The 23,700-nt window shown below is 46.7% G+C and overlaps 1 protein-coding gene across 6 annotated transcripts; it reads left to right on the forward strand.

Moving 5' to 3' along the window:
• Nucleotides 1-233: 233 nt before the first annotated feature.
• On the forward strand, nt 234-14,828 carry COMMD9 (COMM domain containing 9). Of its 6 annotated transcripts, none has more exons than XM_067749377.1 (6): nt 234-312; nt 8,673-8,798; nt 10,521-10,681; nt 12,043-12,077; nt 12,833-13,053; nt 14,088-14,828. In XM_067749377.1, exons 1-6 carry the CDS (start codon nt 262-264, stop codon nt 14,226-14,228), a joined length of 735 nt encoding a protein of 244 aa, XP_067605478.1. In that variant the 5' UTR covers nt 234-261; the 3' UTR covers nt 14,229-14,828. The 6 variants fall into 6 exon arrangements, with proteins under 6 accessions (XP_067605478.1, XP_067605481.1, XP_067605479.1 ...); XM_067749380.1 differs by having other exon boundaries at nt 12,950-13,053; XM_067749378.1 differs by having other exon boundaries at nt 10,542-10,681.
• The last annotated feature ends 8,872 nt before the right edge of the window (nt 14,829-23,700 follow it).

Consider the following 23,700-nt stretch of genomic DNA (forward strand, 5'->3'; position numbering starts at 1 on the left):
CAAGCCAAGCCAAGCCAATTTCCCCCCCCCCCCCCCCGAAAACCATCCAGCACCCGCGTCGTCCAAACCCCACGGTCCTAGAGTCCCCGCGCTGAGCTATCCGGCCTCCGCGCCCTACTCGGCTCCTCCCCATCCCGTAGTGCCAAGAGCCAGGCAGCTCCCGCCACCCTAAAGGACTACAGCCCCCGGCATGCCCCGCGCTGCTGTCGGAGTCTCCCGACCGTGCTTCTCCGCGTAGCTAGGTCACGTGACTCGGGGAAGATGGCCGCGCTGACGGCGGAGGTCTTTGCAGCTCTCCAGAGCCTGCTGAAGGTAAATGAGAGGGGTGGGGACAGCGCGAGGCAGCCCTTTGTCTCCGAGACTTTGCACAGAGCAGGAATTGGGAATAAATGGACCCCGATTTGGAGCCACGACGCTGCCGCTGCCTCTCACTGTGACTCCTAGCAGGTTGTTGCGCTTTTCCGAGCTTTTTGAAAGTACGAACAAAATTAATATCACTTTGACAGGATAGTGAGGAAACAAGACAATGGACCTGAAGGCGCTGTACAAATGTTCCCTACTAATAGCTTCGGGGGCTGGCTTTCGGGGTTGGTGCGTTGGGGTGGTAATCTCTAGATCCGCGTTGCCAGTTCCCCATTTCATCCCGCAGCCCATCTGCGCTCTCCAGTTCTCTCCTCTGCGTCCGCCCCCTGAGTCAAGTGTGCCTTCTGTATTCTCTTGAGTCCTGGGTTTGTTTGTTTTTTTTTGTGGTACGCGGGCCTCTCACTGTTGTGGCCTCTCCCGTTGCGGAGCACAGGCTCCGGACGCGCAGGCTCAGCGGCCATAGCTCACGGACCCAACCGCTCCGCGGCATGTGGGATCTTCCCGGACCTGGACACGAACCCGCGTCCCCTGCATCGGCAGGCGGACTCTCAACCACTGCGCCACCAGGGAAGCCCTCCTGGGTTTTTTTATTTGCTGTGACCTGTGTGAGGGCCAAAACACTCTCCTGACAATCATTTGAAAAATTGTGAGGATGGAAGGGATGTACTTCATATGACTTTGTACGAGACTGGAATTTTTTGCTTAATTTATGACTTTCCCTATAGAAGAAGCGGCGGCTTTATCGTCCTTCGTAGAACTTGTCACTAGATGACATTATGCACCTGGTTGCCTGTTGTCTGCCTTTTTCTCACAAGAACGTGAGATCCACGAGGGACCTTGTATTTTAAAAAAGACTCCAGACGGTACTTCCCTGGTGGTGCAGTGGTTGAGAATACGCCTGCCAGTGCAGGGGACACGGGTTCGAGCCCTGGTCTGGGAAGATCCCACATGCTGCGGAGCAACTGGGCCCTTGAGCCACAACTACTGAGCCTGCGCGTCCGGAGCCTGTACTCCGCAACAAGAGAGGCCGCGACAGTGAGAGGCCCGCGCACCGCAATGAAGAGTGGCCCCCGCTCGCCACAACTAGAGAAAGCCCTCGCACAGAAACGAAGACCCAACACAACCAAAAATAAATAAATTAATTAATTTTTAAAAAAACTCCAGACGAAGAGGGTTGAGTTGATTACACTCAGCAGTTCATGGCAGAGCATCATCATTGGTCCACATAATGGTCCTTCTTTTGTTTTAACCGCCTTCCCAGTGTTCACTTGTATTCTCCAATCTCTACGGGCATCTACTCTGTTATTCACAAATGTATGCATAACAAGCGTATCCTCCACACCTGGCATACAGCATGTGCTCAATAAATAGCTGTTCTATGAATTAATAAATGTAGTAAAGCTGGGACTGGAAACCTAGAGCTCTCAACTCCCAACCCAGTGCCTTTTCACCCTTCCTGTGGCTGCTCTACCCCCAACCCCCACCCCAATCCCTATTCGTTCTATGGGCTTTTTTTCTTTAATACACTTATAAAAATCATTATTAATGTGTAACACACATACAAAAGAAGTGCACAGATTATAAGTGCACCGTTTAATGATTTATTACCACCACCACAGTCAAACAATGAAATGTTACCATTACGGCAGAAGTCTGTGTTGTCCCTTTGTTATTTCCCTCACTCTGCTCCCCAACAGTAACCACTATCTTTACTTCTAATATGTCAATTTAATATTGCTCACATTTGAACTTCACATAAATGGAATAATAGGGCATATTTTGTGTGTGTGTCTGGCTTCTTTTGTTTGCTATTATGTAGCAGTAGTTCATTCATTTGCACTCCTATTGTCCTATGTACTTTCTTTTTAAAAAAATTACATAAACTTTTAATTTTGAGATATAGGTTTACAGGCAGTTGCAAGAAACAATACAGAAAGATCCCATTTATCCATTACTCAGTTTTCCCCAATGGTAACATCTTGCAAAACTATAGTATGATATCACAACCAGGATATTGACATTGATAGTCAAGATTCACAACATTTTCCATCACCACAGTGTTCTTCATGTTGCCCTTTTATAGCCACACCCCCTTCCCCTCTGCCCTTACGCCTTTTGTAACCTCTGGTATTCACCAATTTGTTCTTCATTTCTGTAATTTTGTCATTTCAAGAATGTTATATAAGTGAGGGACTTCCCCAGTGGTGCAGTGGTTAAGAATCCACCTGCCAATGCAGGGGGCACGGGTTCAGTCCCTGTTCTGGGAAGATTCCACATGCTGCAGAGCACCTCAGCCCGTGCACCACAACTACTGAGCCTGTGCTCTAGAGCCCGCGAGCCACAACTCCTGAGCTCACGTACCACAACTACTGAAACCCGTGCACCTAGAGCCCGTGCTCCACAACAAGAGAAGCCACCGCAGTGAGAATCCCGTGCACCACAAGGAAGAGTAGACCCCGCTCCTTGCAACTAAAAGTCCACGCACAGCAACGAAGACCCAACACAGCCGAAAACAAAAATAAATACTATAAAATAAAATCAGTTGTTTCTATACACAAACAATGAAACAGTCCAAAAAAAAAGTTATATAAGTGAAATCATATAATATGTAAACTTTTGGGACTGGCTTTTTTCATTGAGCCCAATTTTCTGGAGCCATGTTATGTGTTTTAATAGTTCTTTCCTTTTTATTGCTAAGTGGTATTCTATGGTATGACATCTACATTGTTTCCAGTTTTTTGCTATTACAAGTAAACCTGCTATAAACATTTGTAGACAGATTTCTGTATGAACATAAGTCTTTATTTCTCTGAAATGAATGCCCAGGAGAACAGTTCTGGATCATTTGGTAGTTACATGTTTAGGGTTTTGTTGTTGTTTTTATGAAGCTGCCAAGCTGTTTTCCAGAGCGGCTGTACTACTTCACATTCCCAACAGCAATGCACGAACGGTCCAGTTTCTCCCCATCCTCGCCAGCATTTATTGGCATCACTATATTTTATTTGAGCTATTCTGATAGGTGTGTATTTATATCTCATTGTGGTTTTAATTCAGAGTTCCCTAATGGTTAATGATGTTGGACATCTTTTCGCGTGCTTGTTTACCATCTGTGTATCTTCTTCAGCAGAATATTGCTTTATGTCTTTTGCTCATATTCTAATTTCATTGTTTGCTTTTTTACTTTTGCATTTCTTTATATATTCTAGATAATGGTCGTTTGTCAGATATGTGGTTTGCACATAGTCTTTCCTAGTATTTAACTGTCTTTTCATCCTCTTCACAAAGGTGTATTAATTTGCTAGGTCTGCTGTAACAAAGTACTACAGACTCGGTGGCTGACACAACAGAAATGTACTGTGTCCCAGTTCTGGAGGTGAGAAGTCTGAGATCAAGGTGTCATCCAAGTTGGTTCCTAATGAGGGCTTTGAGGGACAAATTGTTCTGTGCCTCTCTCCTAACTTCTGGTGGTTTCTGGTGATATTTAGTTTATCTTGGCTTGTAGATCTCTGCATTGATCTTCATATGAAGTTCTCCCTGTTTGCATTTTTGTGTCTAAACTATCCCTTTTAATTAGGACATCGGTCATATTGGATTAGGGTCCACCCTATGACCTCATCTTTATATTTTTTGTCATATATTTTTATATGACTGTATTTATAGTCATATAAATATGACTATATCTGCAATAATCCTATTTCTAAATGAGATCACATTTTCAGATAGTGGGGGTTATGACTTCAATATATGACTTTTAGGGGGGACACAGTTCAACCCATAACAGGAGCTTTAGCAGAGCAAAAAATGTTTTAATTTTGATGAAATACAGTTTTTCAAAAATTTTTCCTTTTATGAATTGTGATTTTTTTAATGAATTACGCTTTTGGTGTAAAGTTTAAGAACTCTTTGTGAAGCCATAGCTCTCCAAATTTTCCCCTCTTTTTATCTAAAAGTTTTATAGTTTACATTTGTATAACATTTTAAAAAATATTTATTTTATTTTTGGCTGCGTTGGGTCTTCGTTGCTGCACGCAGGCTTTCTCTAGTTGCGGCGAGTGGGGGCTGCTCTTCTTTGCGGTGCGTGGGCTTCTCATTGCGGTAGCTTCTCTTGTTAAGGAGCATGGGCTCTAGGCACGCGGGCTTCAGTAGTTGTGGCTTGCGGGCTCTAGAGCGCAGGCTCAGTAGTTGTGGTGCACAGTCTTGGTTGCTCTGCGGCATGTGGGATCTTTCCAGACCAGGGCTCTAACCTGTGTTCTCTGCATTGGCAGGCGGATTCTTAACCACTGCGCCACCAGGGAAGTCCCTACATTTATATAACATTTAAGTCCATGATTGATTTTGCATTAATTTTGTATAAGGTGTGTGGAAAAGTTTGAGAATTTTTTTTTTTTTTTGGCCTGTGAATGTCCCCTTGTTCCAATATCATTTGTTGAAAAGGGCTTTCTTTCCTCCATTGAATTGCTTTTGCAACTTTGTCAAGAATCAATTGGGCATATTTACTGGGTCTACTTCAGGGTTCTTTAGTTTGTTCCATTGATCTATTTGTTTATCCCTCTGAGAATACCATACAGTCTTGATTATCGTAGCTATATAATGTCTTGAAATCAGATAGATGGATTCCTCCTACTTCATTCTTTATCAGAATTGTTTTAGCTATTCTTGTTTCTTTGCCTTCCTGTATAAATTTTAGAATGATCTTGGATATATCTTAAAAAAAAAAACTTGCTGAGATTTTCATAGGAATTGGGTTAAATCTGTACATCATTTAGGAGCAAACTGATGTCTTAAATGTGTTGGATCATCCAATCCATGATCATGATGTGTCTCCCCATTGATTTAGATCCTTGATTTCTTTTATCTGTATTGTATAATTTTCAGTATACAAGTCCTGTACATGTTTTGTTAGATTTATACCTAAGTATTTCTCTCTTTTTTTTTTGAGCAATTGCAAATGATATTGTACTTTTAATTCCAGTGTCCACATGTTCATTGCTAGTGTGTAGAAATACATCTGATTTTAGTAGGTGTATCTTGGATCTGCAAACTGCTGAACTCACTTATTCTAATAATTTTTTTGTACATTTCTTGGGACTTTCCCATAGACAGTCATGTCCCTGCAAATAGGGACAGTTTTATTTCTTCCTTTCTGATCCGCAGACCTTTTATTTCTTTCTCTTGCCTTATTTCAGTGGCTAGAATTTTCAGCACAATGTGGAATAACAGTGGTGAGAGCCCACATCCTTGCCTTGTTCCCAACTTTAGTCTTTCATCATTAAGTATGTTTTCTCTAGGTTTTTTGGTAGATGCTCTATGTCAAGTTATGGAAGTTCCCCTCTATTCCTAATTTTATGAGAGTTTTCATCAAGAATGGATGTTGAATTTTGTCAACTGCTCTTTCTGCATTGATTGATATCCAATGATTTTCTCCTTGAGCCTGGTAATATGGTGGATCACATAGATTTTCAAATACTGAACTGACCTAGCATCCCTGGAATAAATTCCACCTAGTTATAGTGAATAATCCTTTTTATATATTGCTGAATTCTGTTTGTTAGTATGTTGTTAAGGATCTTTGCCTCTATTTTTATGAGGGACATTGGTCTGTAGTTGTTTTTTTGTTTTGTTTTATACAGTCTTTGTCTGATTTTAGTGTCAGGGTAATCCTAGCTTTGTGAAATGAATTGGGAAGTGTTTCCTCCTTTTCTGTTTTCTAGAAGAGATTGTGTAGAATTAGTTAATTCTTTCTTTAAATGTGTGTTAGAATTCTCCGGTGAAACCATCTGGGTCTGGTGATTTCTTTTCTGGGGGTTTTAAAATTACAAATTCAATTTCCTTAACAGTTATAGCACTACTCACGTTTTCAATTTTATATTGGGAGAGTTATGGTAGTTTGTGTTTTTCGAGAAATTGATCCCCTTCATTTAAACTGTCACATTTGTGTGTATAGAGTTGCTTGTAGTTATTCTCTTATTTTCTTTTTGAAATCTGCAGGGTCTGTAGTGATATGCCCTGCTTCATTCCTGATATTGGTAATTTGTGTCTCCTTTCTTTTTAATTTTGTCAGTCTTGCTAAAAGTTTGTTAATTTTATTGATATTTTCGAAGAATAGTTCTTTGTTCCATTGATTTCTCCTTTTTTACGTTTTCAGTTTCTTTGGTGTCTGCCCTTTGTTGTTTCCTTCCTTATTCCTTTGGGTTTATTATGCTCTTGTTTTTCTAGGTTCTTGAGATGAGGACTTAGATTATTTATTTGAGACTTTTCCTCTTTTCTAATATATGCATTTAATGCTGTAAATTTCCCTCTCGGCACCATCTTGGCCGTATTCCCAAATTTTGGTGTTGTTTTTCATTTTCATTCAGTGTAATTTTTTTAACTTTCCTTTTAATCTGTGGATTATTTAGAAGTGTGTTGTTTAAGTTTCCAAATGTTTGGACATGTTCTTGTTATCTTATTGATTTCTAATGTGATTCCATTGTGATCACTGAGAACACACTCTGTATGATTTAGTTCTTTTAAGTTTGTTAAGGTTTGTTTTTTGGCTCAGAATATCCTCTATCTGGTATGTGTTCAGTGAGCTTTTGAAAAGAGTGTGTATTCTCTTGTTACTGGGTAGTGTTCCATAAATGTCAATTAGATTGATTGATGGCGTTGTGGAGTTCTTCTGTGTCCTTGTTGAATCCTGTCTAGTTGTTCTATCAATTGTTGAAAGAGGGGTGTTGAAGACTCCAACTGTATTTATAGATTTGTCGATTTCTCCTTTCAGTTCTGTTTGTTTTTGCTTCACATATTTTGCAGCTGTCTTGCTGAGGGCATGCACAGTCAGGATGTCTTCTGGTCGACAGAACCATTTACCTTTAGGTAATGTCCCTCTCTGTCTCTGGTAATTTTCTCTGCTGTTAAGTCTACTTTATCTGATATTAAAGTAGCCACCCTTGCTTTCCTGATTAATGTTTGCATGATCTATCTTTTTCCATGCTTTTCCTTTTAATCTGTCTCTGTCATTATGTTTGAAGGGAGTTTCTTGTAGATAGCATTTAACTGAGTCATATTTTTTAATCCACTCAGCCAATTTCTCTTTTAATTGGTATATTTAGACCACTTACAGCCAATGTAATTATTGAAATATTAGAACTTAAGTTTGCCATTTTATTTTTTGTTTTCTATTTGTTCTTTTATTTATTTTTTGTTCTTTACTTTTACTGCCTTCCTGTGGGTTATTTGATCAATTGAACATTTTTTGCAATTCCATTTTGATTTATCTGTAGTGTTTTAAAATTCATTTCTCTTTATAACTCTTATAGTGGTTGTTCAACTTATTACATTTATTTACTATAACATCACAATCTCAGTGACATATCAGTGTCATCATTTTACCAGTTACAGTGAAGTCATCCCTTTATAGTCCTACCCTTATTTATAATATAATTGTCTTAAATATTTCCTCATATATATATACATTTACAGCCACATCGGACAGTGGCTTTTCTTTTTGTTCCTATATCCCAGACTTCGAGCTGAAGAAGAGGGCCACCCAGAACGCCAGTGGGTGAAAACAAACTCCAACAAATACTTGCTCTCTCTAGCCAAAGACCAAGAAAGGGGCGGCTTAGGAAGACAGAAGACTTTTAGACAATAACTGCTCTACTCCACCAAAACACCACTGAAAAAAGTGTGTCCCCGCTCCACTGTACGTCAACAAAGTCTGAGAGCGAACACCCCCATCAGGGCGGTGTCAGAGGAGGCCAAGTAGGGAGCTGGACCTCCATCCCCACGAGCTGGTAACAAGTTCCACCACCCCACAGTATTAGTGGAAACTACTGGAGCCAGAACTTCCACCCCTGCCCAGTAGCTACAAGGAACCCCTACTTTTGGGTGTGAGCAGGAACCAAGTAGGGGAGCTGGACTTCTGTCTCCATTTGGTAGTAATGAAGCGACAACCCCCAGCCCTACTGTGCTCGTCCTGCCGCCTGAGCAGTGTCAGAGAAAGCCAGCTAAAATAGAAGATTTAAATACGTTCCAGAGGCTCAGAACGTAATATGGCCATGTCATTCCTTTGTCATGAGGTCTGTAGCAGGTCTGTCTTCTCTTCTCCCCTTTCAGAGTCGTCTTACATTTGTTTTGTATAAAGTGCCCAGGGAATGTAGTTGTGTTTAGCAGGAAAAATAGGGAAAAGTACATCTATGTCATCTTCACAGAACTGGAAGTGTCCTATGCACCTCTTAGGTGTCACACCATGACGGAGACAGTATTACGTTCTAAAAAAAAATGTATTTTCAGAGTCTGAGTTTGTTGCTCGTTTTGTTTTTTTCCAGGCCTCCTCGAAAGATGTTGTCAGACAGCTGTGCCAAGAGAGCTTTTCCAGTTCAGCCCTTGGCTCGAAAAAGCTCTTGGATGTTACGTGTTCCAGCTTGTCTGTGACCCAGGAGGAGGCAGAACAAGTAAGTGGGGTCAGAAACGACCTCTGGCCGCTGGCTTCGCGGCTCATTAGTCTCTTCCTTGACTTCCCAGTTGTTGCTGCATCCAAGGGAATTTTTCCCCTGAAGTGTCTGTTGACCTTATAGCAAACTTAAAATAGATGCTTTTTTCTTTTTTAATGTTAGTGAACTTAAAAGCCATTGTCTTTGAACCTTCACTTCCTTGTGATAAGTGAGGCGTGGATGGGAAAAGTATACCCAGAGTCGGAGCTCCTGACCATTTCCTTTTCAGACTTTCACCTAGACAGTATGGACAAAAGCCAACCTTGCTATGATTTTCTTTCCCAAGTTGTAACTTAATAGTGCTGATGAGTTGTTGGCTGGATAGCTTAGGCAGACTTTTCAGGGATGGCTGGGCAGAAACTCTGAGGCCTGAGTATGATTAGGGAGGATGTACTGCTGGACCTCACCTGATCTCAGGTGGCCAAGAGGACAAGGATGGTTATGTAGCACTCACAGCCTTTTCTTTCCATGGCAACTGTGTTTCCAAAACAGTAATTCATCCAAGCAGACCTATGTTGTTGTTGTTATTTTTTAATCTGGAGCTTGGCTCATTGAAGTGAGAGGCAGCAGCAAGGTTATGAAAGTGAGTTGGAGTCTTAGTTTGGGTTCCTCAAAAGTAGACCGCGAGGCAACGACCTGGCTGCTAGTAGTTACTTGGGAGGTGATTCCAGAAAGCACAAAGGAGAGAGTGAGGAAAATCAGGCCGGGAAGAGAGACAAGCCAGGAGAAGGATATGTTAGGGAGCGGTCAGTGCTGCGGGGTCTGCAGTTGGGATCCTGTAAGAAACCACGTGGGTAAATGCCCCAGCACTGTCACCCTGGAAGGCAGGGAGGGTGGGGCACTTATCCACTCACTCCCACCCTTCACCAGTAGAGGCTTACTGTCCCCTCGCCTCTGGGTTGTGCTTTTCTGAGCTGAGCAACCTCCCGTGGCATCCGGGAAAGTCCTAAAGCGGAGAAAGTTACCTCCAGAGAGTCCTGTTCTGTTCCGCTGAGCAGCAGGTTCACTTGGAAGGACACGGGGTAGAATCCAGCGTCCCAGCGGGGCAGCGCCAGGCATTCCTTCCACAGGGAGGTCCGCGCAGCCGGCCTGGAGCTGTTTGTTTGCCTGCCTCACCCCACCAGGTGACAGCCTAGGGGTGAGGACGTGATAGTCCAGCCAGCCTGGATGAGAAGCCCCAACTCCCCAGGAGCCAGGACCTCTGGCAGCAATTCAGTAAGCACGGCTTTGGGTGCTGGCACAGACCGCACAGCCAACACTCAGGGAAGCCCAAGCCGCGGGCCCCGGTGTTTCTGCAGCCCTCGCGGTCCAGAGGCAGGGGACTGGTGCAGCGTTGTCTAGTAACACCGCTGACTTTCTGCTTCTCTCACATTAAGAGGGGAACAGGCTAGAAAGTTAGCTTAAGGTCAGAGTCCGTGCACAAGGAAGGGGATTTATTAACCCTTTGCCCACAAGCAGAGACTTTCTGGCAGGTTAACAGCATCCTCGGTCAGGCAGCTACATGTCTTCTAAGCAACAGGTGAGCTTGGAGGTGGGCCGAGGCACGTGAGCATCAGCGTCTGCACCAGGGGCCTCTGGACTCCTGGGATTCAGCTTGAATGACGGTGGCGGTTTGTGGCAGGCCCTCTTCCCAGCAGGGGAGGTAGAGCCCTGTCCCCTGTCCCCCTGCCCCTCACCACCCAGGGCTCCCCGTCTGTCCTGCAGCTGCTCCAGGCTCTGCACCGCCTCACCAGGCTAGTGGTGTTCCGTGACCTGTCCTCCGCCGAGGCGATTCTGGCACTCTTTCCTGAAAATTTCCACCAAAACCTCAAAAACCTGCTGACAAAAATCATCCTAGAACACGTGTAAGTGCTTATTTCTTGGGAGTTTCTTGTAATGCTTGTATTTTTTATTCCTGTTCTGGAAGAAATATGCTTATTCTTGAAAAGCAAGCACAGGTAAGCAAAAAGAAGGAAACCGTAATCCCACCATCCAGAGGGTTAGTAGTGTTAATTCCTTAACGGGAAACCTTTTGAGACTGGTTTATTTTTTCCATTTACACATAGAGGGTTGGTTTTGCTTTTGTTTTTAACACAATGGGATCATGCCGTTTTATAACTTGCTTGTTTTCATTTAATAGAATTAACATTAATGATATTTCAGGTCGATAAATATTTACCTTCAGTATCATTCTTATTGGGTAAATATATTCCATTACATGAAGAAATTATGTGTAATTTAGTTAATAAATTCCTTAGGGTTGGACATTTAGGCTATTGGCAGTTTTCACTGCAGTGAACAATTTATTGTGGAACCTTTGCCCACATTGTGCTTCCTTATTTCCTCACTGGTAAATGGTGGTATTGAGGCTTTGGCTTTTTCTTATCAAGTCTGCCGTCGGAAAGATTGCACCAGCTACTCCTCCACCGGGAGGACGTTGATGTGCCACTCTCCCGACACCATCACCAGTACCGAGGGTGTTTTGTTTTGTTTTTTTACTTTTTATTCCCAGTTTCACAAATGGCAAATGGTACCTCATTTCAGTTTATATATCTTTGGTACTAGTGATGTCAAATATCTTTTTCATGTTATTGGTCACTTTTATTCTTTTGTGAATTTTCTGTACGTTTTCTAGCTGAGCAAATCCTTTTAGATACATACAATTTAAGCAGAACTGATTAACTACTGGTTAGCAGCAGGCTTGAAGAGACCTCTCTGATAGTAATAACTGATAATGCTTACTTCCCACGGGTTTTGTTGTTTATTTAGAAACTTTCTCTTGCGTGACCACAGTTTACTATGACTCTGCTCGGCATCTCACTATGGCGTGATTTGTGTAGCATCAGACACGTCTGTTAGATGTGTTTTGCGTAAGATGCCATACTTTGCATAGTAGATGCTCAGTAAAAAGAGGATAAGTTGACTTTTTCTGCTTTGTCTCTGAGAACAATAGCACAGTTAAAGTGCATTTAGCCTTTTCTTGCTTTTCCTAAGCCATGAAAACTAACAGCATCTATGGCCTTAACATCACTCAGTTTCGTAAAACAAGCAAACAAAAAACTGCTCCTTGGAGGGAGGCGTTTCTGTGGTCCTTTCCTGTCAGGAGGTGATTATAGGTTTTAAGATCACAGAGGAGCAGAGGCCCAGGCCCATGGGCCTCACTATCAGAAGACTCAATTCGCATCCCTTTCCCATTATATTTTTCTTATCTTTCCCTCTTAAACAGATCTACTTGGAGAGCTGAAGCCCAAACAAATCAGAGTGAGTACCAAGAAACCTGCCTCTTCCTCCTTCCCCCTCCTCCCCAGCCCCAGCCCTAAATCTACCAGAGTTTTTAACTAAAGTCAAAGTGAATTAACCTAATCCCAAACCGAACAGTGTTTGTTATGTATTTCTTTTTAATTCCACTTTTTAATTTCTTTTCTGGTTATAAACCTAGTATAATAGAGGCATGTTGTTAAAAAACAAACAAATATCCTAAGCAGAAAGTGAAGTACTTAAAATAACTATATTTCCATTGGAAAACAAATTAACCATGATTGAAATTAGTGTGAAAGATTGAATAAAAGTGGGTGTTTGATAAACAGTCACTAAACTCACTCTGAGCCGGTCACAGTGCCGCAGACTCTACCTGCATTAACTCATTTAGTCCTCCCAGCAGCCCTGTGAGCTAGGCTGAGATCATCCCTATTTTACAGGTGAGCAAACAGAGGCTCAGAGGTTAGACAGGTGGTAGAACACACATTCGAGCCAAGTCTGTGTGTGTCTCAAACAAAAGCTCTCTCCGCTATTCTCAGAGCTACACGTTGCCTAAGACTCCAACCACAGCCTCCTCTTCTCCACCTGCGTCATTCCTCATTCTGTCTGGACATCTGGAGGGTTGGGTGTTCAGGCAGAAGCTGGAGGTGCTGACCACCACGAATCTGCACTAAGTGCAGGGGCCACGATCAGTGGTGAGGAAGGCCCAGGGCTTGCTGTGGGGTCTTGGGCCCTGTCTGTCTGTCTGTCTCCCTCAGAGGCTTGCTGTGTGGATCACACGCATACCCACGTGCAGCCCTTGGAGCTGCCTGTCGTCGAGGAAAGGCTTAGTAACGCAGGTGGCGTGAGCACTGAGCCGAGCTGTCCCCACACAGTCTCTCTGCCGCGCCTGGTCGACCTGGACTGGAGGGTGGACATCAAAACCTCCTCAGACAGCATCAGCCGCATGGCCGTCCCTACCTGCCTGCTCCAGATGAAGGTACATCCACTGTCATGCTCACTAGAAGGAAAGGAGGGGCAGCAGGGACTCGGCGCCCCTGCGGGCCAGCAAAAATGCCAGACTCCAGGTTTTAGGATCTCCAACCCCATAAATAAAAAAAATTTAGCACCCCCAAATGCAGTGTTTATTTAGAAAGTATATGTGTATTAACGTAGTACAGTCATAATAAAACATACACCGAAACTAGAAATTTTAAAACAAGACAAACACAAAATATAAATTTACAAAATAATTTGCTGACACCTAAAGGTTGTCTTAGACACTTACAGGAAGGTTTGGCTTTAACAATAGAAGCACGCACTCAGATTTCCAGTTGCCTTCTTGAGAACTGTGGTATACTTTTCCAAATTCCTGTCCAACCTTAGGCTGTTGCCATTTGTACTGTGCTGAACAAGGGCTCCTATTAGCAGTTGGAGAAGTATCAGTTCTTCATCTTATTGTTCACATTCTTCATTGGTGTTATCTTCACAGTTATTTTCAGGAGTCTTTTTAAGCCACGTACCCATTTTTAGGGTTTGTTTAGTTAAAACTAGGTAGCATAATGCTGTATTTACTTAACCACCAGACACCCAGAAACTCAACAGCTGTAAGAAAATGAAAGAGCAAGGGTGCCTCTAACAACTAAGTTTTTAACTATTACTAAGGCTTACTTTAAAAAAAAAAAAAGATACAAATACATATAACTAGAGGCTGTAATATTTTTCCTACATCCCGGAGGATTCTTACATACCCCTAGAGCCCACGGCCTAAAGTACCAGCATGAACCCAGGATGTTTCCTCACTCGAGTGCCCAGAGAGAGTTGGGGGTGGGAGGGTGAATGAGCCTGGCTTCTCCGACCCCTGCCCGGAGCCCTGAGACAGCTCCCTCCCTGTCCCCAGTTGCTGAGTGACTCCAGGGCTGCGACTCTCTGTGACGCTGAGCAAAGAGCCTCTCTTCCGAGCTTCGCCGACGGGGTGGGGCCTGCAGGTCGAAGAGAGGCAGCTCTGACTTTGGGGCAGTGTTCTCTTTTCAGATCCAGGAAGATCCCAGTCTGTGTGGGGAGCAGCCCTCCGTGTCAGCTGTCACTGTGGAGCTGAGTAAGGAGACCCTGGACACGATGTTAGACGGGCTGGGCCGCATCCGGGACCAGCTCTCCGCTGTGGCCAGCAAGTGACGCGGCCAGCCGGCCCCCAGCACACGCCGTCCTTGCAGCAGGCAGCGGTGGGGACATGGGGGCTGCTATCCAGAAGGCGCGGTTGGACCAGGCAGAAGCAGCCAGGCCCCGGCGCTGCTTTTTCCTCTTTCCAGAGATGGAGCAGAAGCTGCTGATCTCGCGAGGCTCCTGTGTGGGACTTAATGACCCTGTGGCAGCAGGAGGGAGCGTTTGCTTGGTCAGCCGCCTCCGTCTGGCTGATTGGAAAATTCAGGCCCAAAGTGTGGTGCTCGTCTTAATAAGTTCCTTTCGCTCTGATGAGCTCATTTCCAGCTCTGGAATGCACGCAGGGAGTCAGGTGGGTGACACCAGCAGTTCTGCTTCTCTGTCAGAGAAGCCAGGCGGATCCCACAGGGCAGGGCCCCCTCTGCGTGCCTGCCTGCCCTGAGCCCAGAGCCTGCCCGAGCTCCCTCAGCCCTGCTGGACCACCTGGCAGCGAAGGAAGTCTGAAATGGGAACTCATTTCCTTCTCATTGGAGCCAGAGGCCCCTTCCTTGATGTAATGCAGCCACTCAGGGTGAAGAAGTAGGAGTGATTGGAAATAAATAACAGTTCTAAAAACTTCATGATTCCGGTCACGTTTCTGTAGCTTCTGTCCTTAGCCCGAGTCGTTTCCTTAGGCCCGTGCTGCCTCTCGTTTGTAAAGGCGACCCCAGCTTCCTCGTTCCTAGCTCTCAGCTCATCAGCACGGGATGACCTGAAACCGGGCCTGTGAACCGGCCCACCTTCCATGTATCCGTCCGTCACGTAGAGCAAAAGCAAGCACTGCTGACATCAGCAGGTGCTTGTCGCGAGAGCTGTGATGAAAGCGCTCTTCGAGGAGTTTAACCAGACGGAACCGTCTGTCACGGGCCTGACAAGTCCCAGGGGCTCAGTGTAAGGTGTTCCCCCTTCCTCCTCCAGATCACCCAGTGGCAAGAGCCTGCCTGCTCTGAGCGCATTGTTTGGCGGCTTCTCAGGTGGGGTGTGTGGACGGGGTGGGAGGGTGGGTGGAGGAGGCAGGACTTTGGGCTAAGAGGATGCTCTTGAGCTCAGTTCCTGCCCACCCCAAGGTTTGTTTTGTTTTGTTTTAATTAAATGGGAATAATAATCATACCTACTCTACAGCGCTTTTGTGAAGACTAAGTGATATAATGTACCTAAAAGCACTTCGCACTGTTACGGCAAATAGGAAGGACTGGATGATGCTGGCTTTGGTTACTAATGGGAAGCAAAGTAGAAAGCTCTCTGCGTTCATTGCTTCATCTACTGTAAAGGGGTTGGAGTGACTGTGAATGTTATTATCCTCCCTTTATCAACGAGGGAGTCAGCTCATCGAGGTGAAGTCCCTGCTAGTAAATGACCTCATCAGGACTTGGGCCCAGATTTCTCTACCACACAGGACTCTGCAAGGGACTTGGCATTCTGTGATTTTAGCTCCATTTGGAAAATACTGGAACTGAAGTAGAGATGAGAAATCTTACTTCTCCCCGCCATCCCCCCATGAAACGCTAGAGAAGTCAAGAAAAAACCCCAGGCTCCTCTCCGTCTGCCGTCTCCTGGAAGCTGAGCTACCTACTGTCGAAACGGCAGTTCTTTACCTGTTTGGAGCCATAACCACTGAGAATCTGATGGAAGCCGTGGATCCCTTCTGTAGGCAATGAACACTCGAGTTTTCACATTCAAGGACAAGCATTCATGGACCCTGGAGACCTGCCCACTATCTCCAGGTCGAGGGCCCCTGGTCTCACCCTCAGGTTGAGTTTAGCCTTGTCATGAATTCATCCCCCTCTCTTTTCCTTCCACTCTCTGTGACGCACAGATGGAGATCTCCAAAAGCCCATTCGCTGGGCTTCCCATGGCATTCCATAAGAAACTGACTAGAAGCAGGAAGCCTGGCATGGGTGTCTGGACGGTTGAACATTCCTTTAGCCAGATCCACGTGAACAGAATCATCTGGTTGCATGACACATAGAGGGCATTCAGGAAATAACACTGACGAATGTTCGCTGCCCTTCACCTCACGCGCTCGTTTAGGTGGGTAGTTTTCCTACTATTGGCAAGGGTGGATGGTTTGTAGAGACCATGTTAATGGGTTGGCTTGACCCTATCTCAGAAAAAACCTCCTAGCTTCTACCTCAAATGAAGTTCCTTCATTCAGTGCTTGTCTGGTTTCCCAGAAGTACTTCGTGTAATGAGCAGCTGCCTGCAAACGTCTTTCCTTATCGTGAGGCAAGGTTTGGGTGTCCAAACCCCATTCACAGAAGGGCGATGATAGGTCTCAGTGGTGGCTGTCCAGCACTGTCCACCCCCCCAGGCACAGGGGTGAGTGGATGGCTCAATCCTGACCGATGTCCGTGTCCCACAGAGATTGTCCCGTGATTGTACCTGACTCAAGCTGGGCCAAACTGATCTTTCCCTACGAGTGTTCTGCCGGCATCGGCAGCGGTTCTGATAGTGAAGCCGGGGATGCTCGGGCCCGCCTTCCTCACACGAAAGCCCATCTGCAGTAGGAGAGGCTATCTCGGAGTGAAGCAGAACCCAGAGGTTGGGAAGAGGGTAAGAAAAGCCAGTGTGTCTGATGCCAGTCCCAAACGTCCTCCTAGTGTATCCATCAGGAGGGGTCAGATTTGAGTTAAAATGGACTGGGATTTATTTTTATCAGGAATGATGAGACATGCAGGCACAAACATGATGATCATAAGGAAGTTTCTCCTCACGTATCTGTAGAAGCAGGAGGCATGGAACACCTTGCAGCGCCACATGGAGGGGGACCGGGGTCGGTCAGCAGGCGCGGAGGGCCAGGGAATAGCATGGCCCAGAGCCTTTCTTGGGGTTTTCGCAGGAAGGAATGGGCGAGGCAGAGTAGGTACGCTGAGTAAGCATAGGGTTGACTAGTTTGGATAATTTTGGCAGGTCTGGGCTACAGGTGTGGCCCCTAGCTGTCCAGTACCTGGTCCTGGGGTGATTCAGGGCAGGGAGAACACTGGCTTGGGTGTGCGTTTGATAGAAGACATAGTTGGGGCCGTGGCTGGAGATTGGTTGGTTTGTGTATCAAAGGTGTGTTCTCACAGGAGCTGTTTGCTATCTCTAGGAATTAGCTAGCCCTAGGAGGTCAGTCTCTTCAGGGTCAAGGCCCCAAATGCCTAAGCGTCAGGAATACAGAAAATAAAATGCAGTCAATGCAAGGTTATGCCGTAGTAACAAACAATCCCAGGATTGCAGTGGTTTTTACACAACTGAAGTTTATTTTTGCTACAACAGTCAGTGCAGGTTGGGGACAAAGGGACAAGTGCTCTGCTCACCATACTTACTAAGGGACCAAGGACAGGGAAGCTTCATCTCAACACACGCCTCCCCTGTCACCGAGGCAGGATGAGAGAATATGGCGGGTCACAGTCTTGTACTTGAAGTTCTGCCCAGAAGGGACAGGCCAGTCACGTGGTCACACCTGGCTTTAAAGAGGGCAGAGTACGTCAGTCCTTCCGTGTACCATGAAGGAAGAGAAATGGGATGTTTGCGATCAGCTGTTATAACTACTGTCCTCTGACGTCTGAACCGAAGACTTCTTTTTGTCTAAACTCATCTGTACTTATAAACAAAAGAATTGTGAGTAACAACACGCATGCCGTCTTGGCACCTTTTCTCATGATAAACCTCATCACCTGTGTGGCGCTAGAAAGGTGTGAAACGTTTTCCCAAATATGTTACCGCCTGTTCACCTTACCCTCCTGAAGTTGGTGGAGCGTCGTTCCCCGAGGATCTGTGCATTTCCCTGAGAAGGTGTCAGCTCCTGAGGACACGGCCAGGGCTGAGTTAGAACTCCAGTCTGGGTCTTTCAACTCAAAGGCTTGTGCTCTCTCCATTCCTGCCTTGATCTTGGAAAAAGAAAACTTCGGTTCTTCACAGATAGCAGAACTTTACCCTTAATCTAGTGACATTCAGCTCCCTCCCTCATCAGTCCTGCCTTCCTACTTCCTGCTTCTGGTGATTTTCAGGTCCAAAGGCAGTGACCTGAGGACCAGACATTTGGTTCTTTCCCACACACGCCGGTTCTCTAAACACACACGGTGGGCACCATGTCTAATGGTTGTTAGTCAAGCTCTGTGCTCTGGTATTTACAGATATCCAGGAAGTGAGTCCAGTGTGGTACAGAGGGCTTTTCGTTATTTTGTTCAGTCAAGTGAGATGTTATCAGAAGTGAGAGAGGGTTTTTATTGCATTTTTAAAATATTTTCATCTAGAAACCATTGGCTACTTGGCATTTTGAAAGTTTTCCAGTGGTTGGACCTTTACAAGAACTATTTTGAACCTGTACCCACTAACTTCTAAATACTGATCATTCTTAAACATTCTCTCACCTGCATGATGCTGACTTTTGTACAACTTCTTTCTTTCTTTAGTGCCCACATTTCTGTGGTTTAGTTGTCCTTTTTACAACTAAGAAAGGTTTCTTAGTAGCATTTCCTGGTTGGTACCAGAGGACCCTAATCTCTGAGGGGAGAGAACCATTCTTCATTTGAGGAAATGTTAAGAGCTCTGGGGAGCTGAGCTTCTACTAGCCCTGGGCTCTTGGGAAAGACTCTGCTGGGCTTTTCCACCCCATCTGTAAGTGGAGATAAGATAACTACTTAGGTAATGCATCTCATAGATTTATAGTAAAGTACAGAGCAGACCCCTAGGCTGAAGAACGGGACTCTCTTGGCTACTGGTTTCGGTGCTGCAGTAGCCATGTGACCTTAGACACATACCACACAGTGAAACACAATCCTGTCCCAACAGGTTAAATCATAAATGAATTCAGAGATGCTATGGAATATCAGAGGGCTCTGGGGTCAGTATAAATGTACACTGGATCCACAGCTCAGGAGATGGCCTCTGGTTAGGATTTCAGGAACTCTGATAAAAATCCTACTCCAGGCAGGAGATGCCCCAGGAAATGTTCATTTGTGTCCCACCTTCTTCCACAGACTCACACAGGATTTGACCTGTTATTAGTAAATGACGGTTGAATTGTATCGCATTGATCAGAATGGCAGACTCGCGTAATTAATGTTGATTTGAATTGCTCTTCCTAAACCTACCTCAGCAGTGCCCCCTTTCACCCCAGCTCAGTTCATCCAAATCCCTGCAGAGGGACCTGTGGCAGCTGGGCTCCAACTCACCAACTGGGACCATTCTCCCCTGTTGCCGCCACGCTTTCTGGCCTTGGCTGACTTCACATCTGTGGGTGTGGGGAGGCCGCAGAGCAGTCTCCCAACCAGGCTAGTTTGGCTTGAGTAGGAGGAGGAAGGGATAGGATCCCTGACGGGAGGGTGGGAGGGAGTCCGCTGGCGGGGTAAGAGCTGAGGGCAGAGCTCAGCGCCTGTCACTATTACAGAGTTCAGGGACCAGCGTTTCCAAGGGAAGGTGCTGAGTTCTCTCCAGCTGCTGGAGGGGGCAGAAAAGGAGAGACGAGCCCTGGGCCTGAGCAGGTTGGCAGCACAAACATCAAGGCCTTGCTGCGCCCTCTCTGCAGAATGTCCTCCTTTATCCCGGCTTAGCACCTATTCATCCCTCTGGCTTCAGGAGCAGGGCCTAACGGGGCCCTAGCTAGTCAACTTAACCACCTGTCTTCTCTGCCTGTGTTTCCCCCATCATTGCTCTTACCGCACTGCATCTTAACCGTCTAGGTATTTGCCTCTGACCCCGCCCCCGCGCACTGTTCACACTGTATCCCCGTCACCTAGGTGCACAGGTAATAGGCAGCTCCTACTGGCACTGAGTTTCCCGCCACCAGCTGAAATGGGGTTCTGTTCCCAGGGTTACTCCTATGGAAGAGCTCGCTTGTCACTTGTTATACCCCCTTTGTTGACCCAAGATTCTTCTTAGGCCCAAAATACACACCGCAGGGCAGTTTCCGCCTACGCCGCACCTGTGCGCAGCTGGAGCTTCCCCAATATTCCCAGCAGATGGCGCAGTTGCCCTCCTTATCGCCCCAGCTGGGCTAACATGGGAAACAAAGACCGGGAAAGAATGGGGAAGGTGGGGTAGTGGGCAGGCCTCTCCGAGAACCCCGGCGAGGGGAGAAGCTTCCTGCACAGGAAGCCCGCAGACCCAGGCCCCCTCCCCTACAGAACCCGCCCCCTCAGGCCCAGAGGAACAAATGAGAGAGAAGGAGGGCGATGGCGGTAGGACAGGCCCGCCCAGGGAGCCCATTCAACGCTGTTCCCGGGGCCGAGGTCGGAAGCACCCACTGCCTTCTCATCGCTTCCAGCTTCCACCGCAGGCCGGTGGGTGCCAGAAATCCCAGCCCTGGGGCTGGAAGATACTACTCTTCCCAATAAGGTTTTGTTAGTGGCAACGCCCACAAGGCCTTGTACTGCATAACTTTCTAGCTAAATCCGTGGGCAGGTGGTGGAGCCTGGATTGAAATTCAGGTCAGCTTGGAGGCAAGTCTCAGTTTCTTCATCTCCAAAAAGGAGAGATTAAGTTTAATTTTTCCTGACAATGCAGCTTGGAGGGGATTAATTATACATGAAGGTGTCTGAGAAATGGAAGCTGCCCAATCAGTGATGGTTAAACTTCCAACACGTTCAGATGCCTCTGCTGGGGCAGGGCCTTCCGCAGGCTGGAAGACTCCTCCATCCTCTCCTGGGAGCGTGTGGGTGTGGCCAGTGGGGCGGACAGGGGCCTCCTAATACTTCCCCGCCTCCAGCCTCTCCGTCCTCCTCTCCTGGCCTCCCTGCTTGCCTCCTCCTTGCTGAAGGTGTCTTCTAAGTGGAAATCTAAGGCCGTCCCTCACTTAAAATACTGCAGTGCTCTCTGTACTCTTGGCATAAAGGCCAACGGAAAAATGTCATTGGGTGTTCTTTACAATCTGATTCCTCCCTATAGTTCAGGCTCATGAAACAGGACTAAGGAAATGGACTTCAATCAGAATAAACAGCGTGAGGTCCAGGGGCTGAAGGGAGTGGGCGCTGGGTGATGATTCCAGACAACTCTGGGCACCAGGAAGGGAAGTGAGGACAGGGTGAGGAAGAAAGACACGAGAGGCCTTGGTGGCCAGCATTGTCCAGGCCTTGTTCTGTCTTTTCTCAAGGACAGAGACTGGTTGCCCAGCACCTGGGACACTGCCTGTCATCAGAGATGCTCAGTCAGTATTTGTTGAATGCGTGCAGGCATGAATGAACAAGTGAATGAATGAATGCATGCATGGCAGGGCCCAGGGTCGACTGATTGACACTTCCTGTGTCCTACAGCCACTATTTTTTGCCTGTAAGGGGCTATACCTGCTTCTCCCCCACCTGCCGGGCTAGCCCCCCTCCCTGCTGCCTTAGCTGGCCTTCAAGGCCGGAAGAGGCAGTGCTGGAGGACAGCGAGGCCAAGGAGAAGAGAGCTGGTTTCAGCCGTGCAGCCTGGGCCTGCTCTGCCCGTGGCCTCTCTCAGTGTTCCGTCCTGAACCTCACAGGAAGGTTCACCCTCCTTTTCCCCCCGTGAACCCCTTAGTCAGCCAGGGGCATGGGTGTGGCTGCCTGGCCATCTGTTTCGGGACAGCCTTGTCCCTGCACAGATACTGCATGTCCCGTGCTCCCCCTTCCATGGCGCACAGCCGGCTGCGGAAGATGTCGCATTGCTGCAGCCTCTTCCTGGTCTCTCTCGTGACCCCATTTTCCACATCACTGGCCTTCCCTCCTCTCCATATGGTAGTTTCACTTCAACGTTCTCCCAAAGGAGCTCCTGCCTCTGCTCGGCCTGCTCAGCCACCTGGCAGACAGAAACCCAGAGCGTTTGGGGAAGCAGAACGCTCTTCCGTTTGTCGGCGTGTTCAGCAGGGACGTGGGTTTTCCCACCATCCCCATGGCCACCGCTCTAGGTCCCCTTGTCATCAGCCTTGAACTGGGCTCCCCGCCCTGGACTTGTTGTCTTTCCCTAATCTGGCCTTCACAATGCATTCCAGAAAGTAAATCCCATCTTGTTTTACCCTCCAAACCGGACCCTGCTTTTCCCAGGCTTCTCCATCTCAGCAAATACCAGCTCCAACCAGAAATGTGGGGGACATCACTGTCTCCTCCCTCTCCCCCCATTCAACCCACCCACAAGTCCTGTTGGTTCTACCTCTGAAACGTATTCACACTGATCCATATCTCTTCATCTCTGCATTCACGGTACCGTCATTTCTCAGTAGCTCCTAAGCATGGTGACATCTGTCAGTTTGCCTCCTGATCTCATGTCACGTTCTTCATCACACCAACCATCAGTTCCAGGGGTCCTCGAAGCTCTTTCCTGCCACAGGGCCTTTGCATGTACTGCTCCCCTGCTCCCACCCCTACCCCTGCCTGGAACACTCCTTCCCCTGGTTTTCACAAGACGGGCTCCTTCTCATCTTTTAGGGCTCAGCAAGAAAGTTACTTCCTTAGAGGGGCTTTCTCAGGTTTTTCTCTAAAGAGGCTTCCTCCTTTTATTCTCAGTCCCAGAATCCTGTTTATTTCCTTCCCACTCCCCAATATAAAGTTTTATTTATTTAATGAATTTAGGTGCATACTTATTTAATTTGTCACTGTCTTTCTCCCCACTAGAAAGTACTGTGAGGGTGAGAAGCTTGTCTGTCTCGTCCAGCACTATATCCCGAGAGCCCAGCACAGGCCTGCACAGAGTATATGCTCAATAAATATTTGTTACGTGAATGTAATAAGCACATTAAAGATACATCGTGTTACTGCCCTACTTTGGCCTGTCAATGCTTCTCCACTGCCCTCAGGATACGTGCCAAACTCCCTGGGCTCCGTTACAGTTTCCTTACCATCTCACTTAAGCTCACCTGTCCTGGCTTCCTCGTCAGGCCTATGGGGAATGAAGATGGAAACGGTTAAACCAGGAGGTGTGCCGTGTTGCAGACAGCACTGGCCTGGGAGTGAAAATGATCTTCATGATCCTAGGCACTGCTTCAATTCTATGATGTCTAATTTTTTCTTTTTTAACCATAATAAGGATTAAACTCTGGACCAGGAAACCAAAGGTACAACTTGAGATCGGCAGAGACTGCTGTCTCGCTGTCTGTCGTGGCTGGGAAAGGGTATGCAGATGGCCGACTCCCCAGTGCTGTCTCAGGCCAGGCAGCAAGAGAATTCTCAAGTCCTGGAAGTCAGCAGATCTGGGAGCAGGGGCCACATCCACTACTTCCCACTCCATCCCCAGCGCTTAGCACGGTACTCGGCACATCGTATGTCCTGGGTGACAAGTTGAGTGAAGGCATGTGCATGGGGACCAGAGAGGCTGTCCCACTCATGTCATAACTAAGATGCAGCAAGACTGCAAAAAAGTCCCCAGGGGTCATGGTCCCTAGGAATGAGAAGCCTCTCTGGAGGGCAGGGAGGGGCTCTCTGGCCCACTTCCCCACCTCCCCTGCCCCATTAGAGAACGTGACCGAGCCTCAGGCCCCTGGTGAAGGTCTCCTTCTGGCCCAGCCTCTGCT

This window comes from Pseudorca crassidens, chromosome 9 (assembly GCF_039906515.1).
Source record: "Pseudorca crassidens isolate mPseCra1 chromosome 9, mPseCra1.hap1, whole genome shotgun sequence".
Taxonomy (NCBI): domain Eukaryota; kingdom Metazoa; phylum Chordata; class Mammalia; order Artiodactyla; family Delphinidae; genus Pseudorca; species Pseudorca crassidens.

Excerpts from the sequence above, each read along its gene's own strand:
- COMMD9 (XM_067749377.1), top strand. The coding sequence starts at position 262 with ATGGCCGCGCTGACGGCGGAGGTCTTTGCAGCTCTCCAGAGCCTGCTG. Across the intron at positions 8,799-10,520 it reads CCCAGGAGGAGGCAGAACAA|GGCTCCCCGTCTGTCCTGCA; the intron begins GTAAGTGGGGTC and ends CTCACCACCCAG. Across the intron at positions 12,078-12,832 it reads TGAAGCCCAAACAAATCAGA|AGGCTTGCTGTGTGGATCAC; the intron begins GTGAGTACCAAG and ends TGTCTCCCTCAG.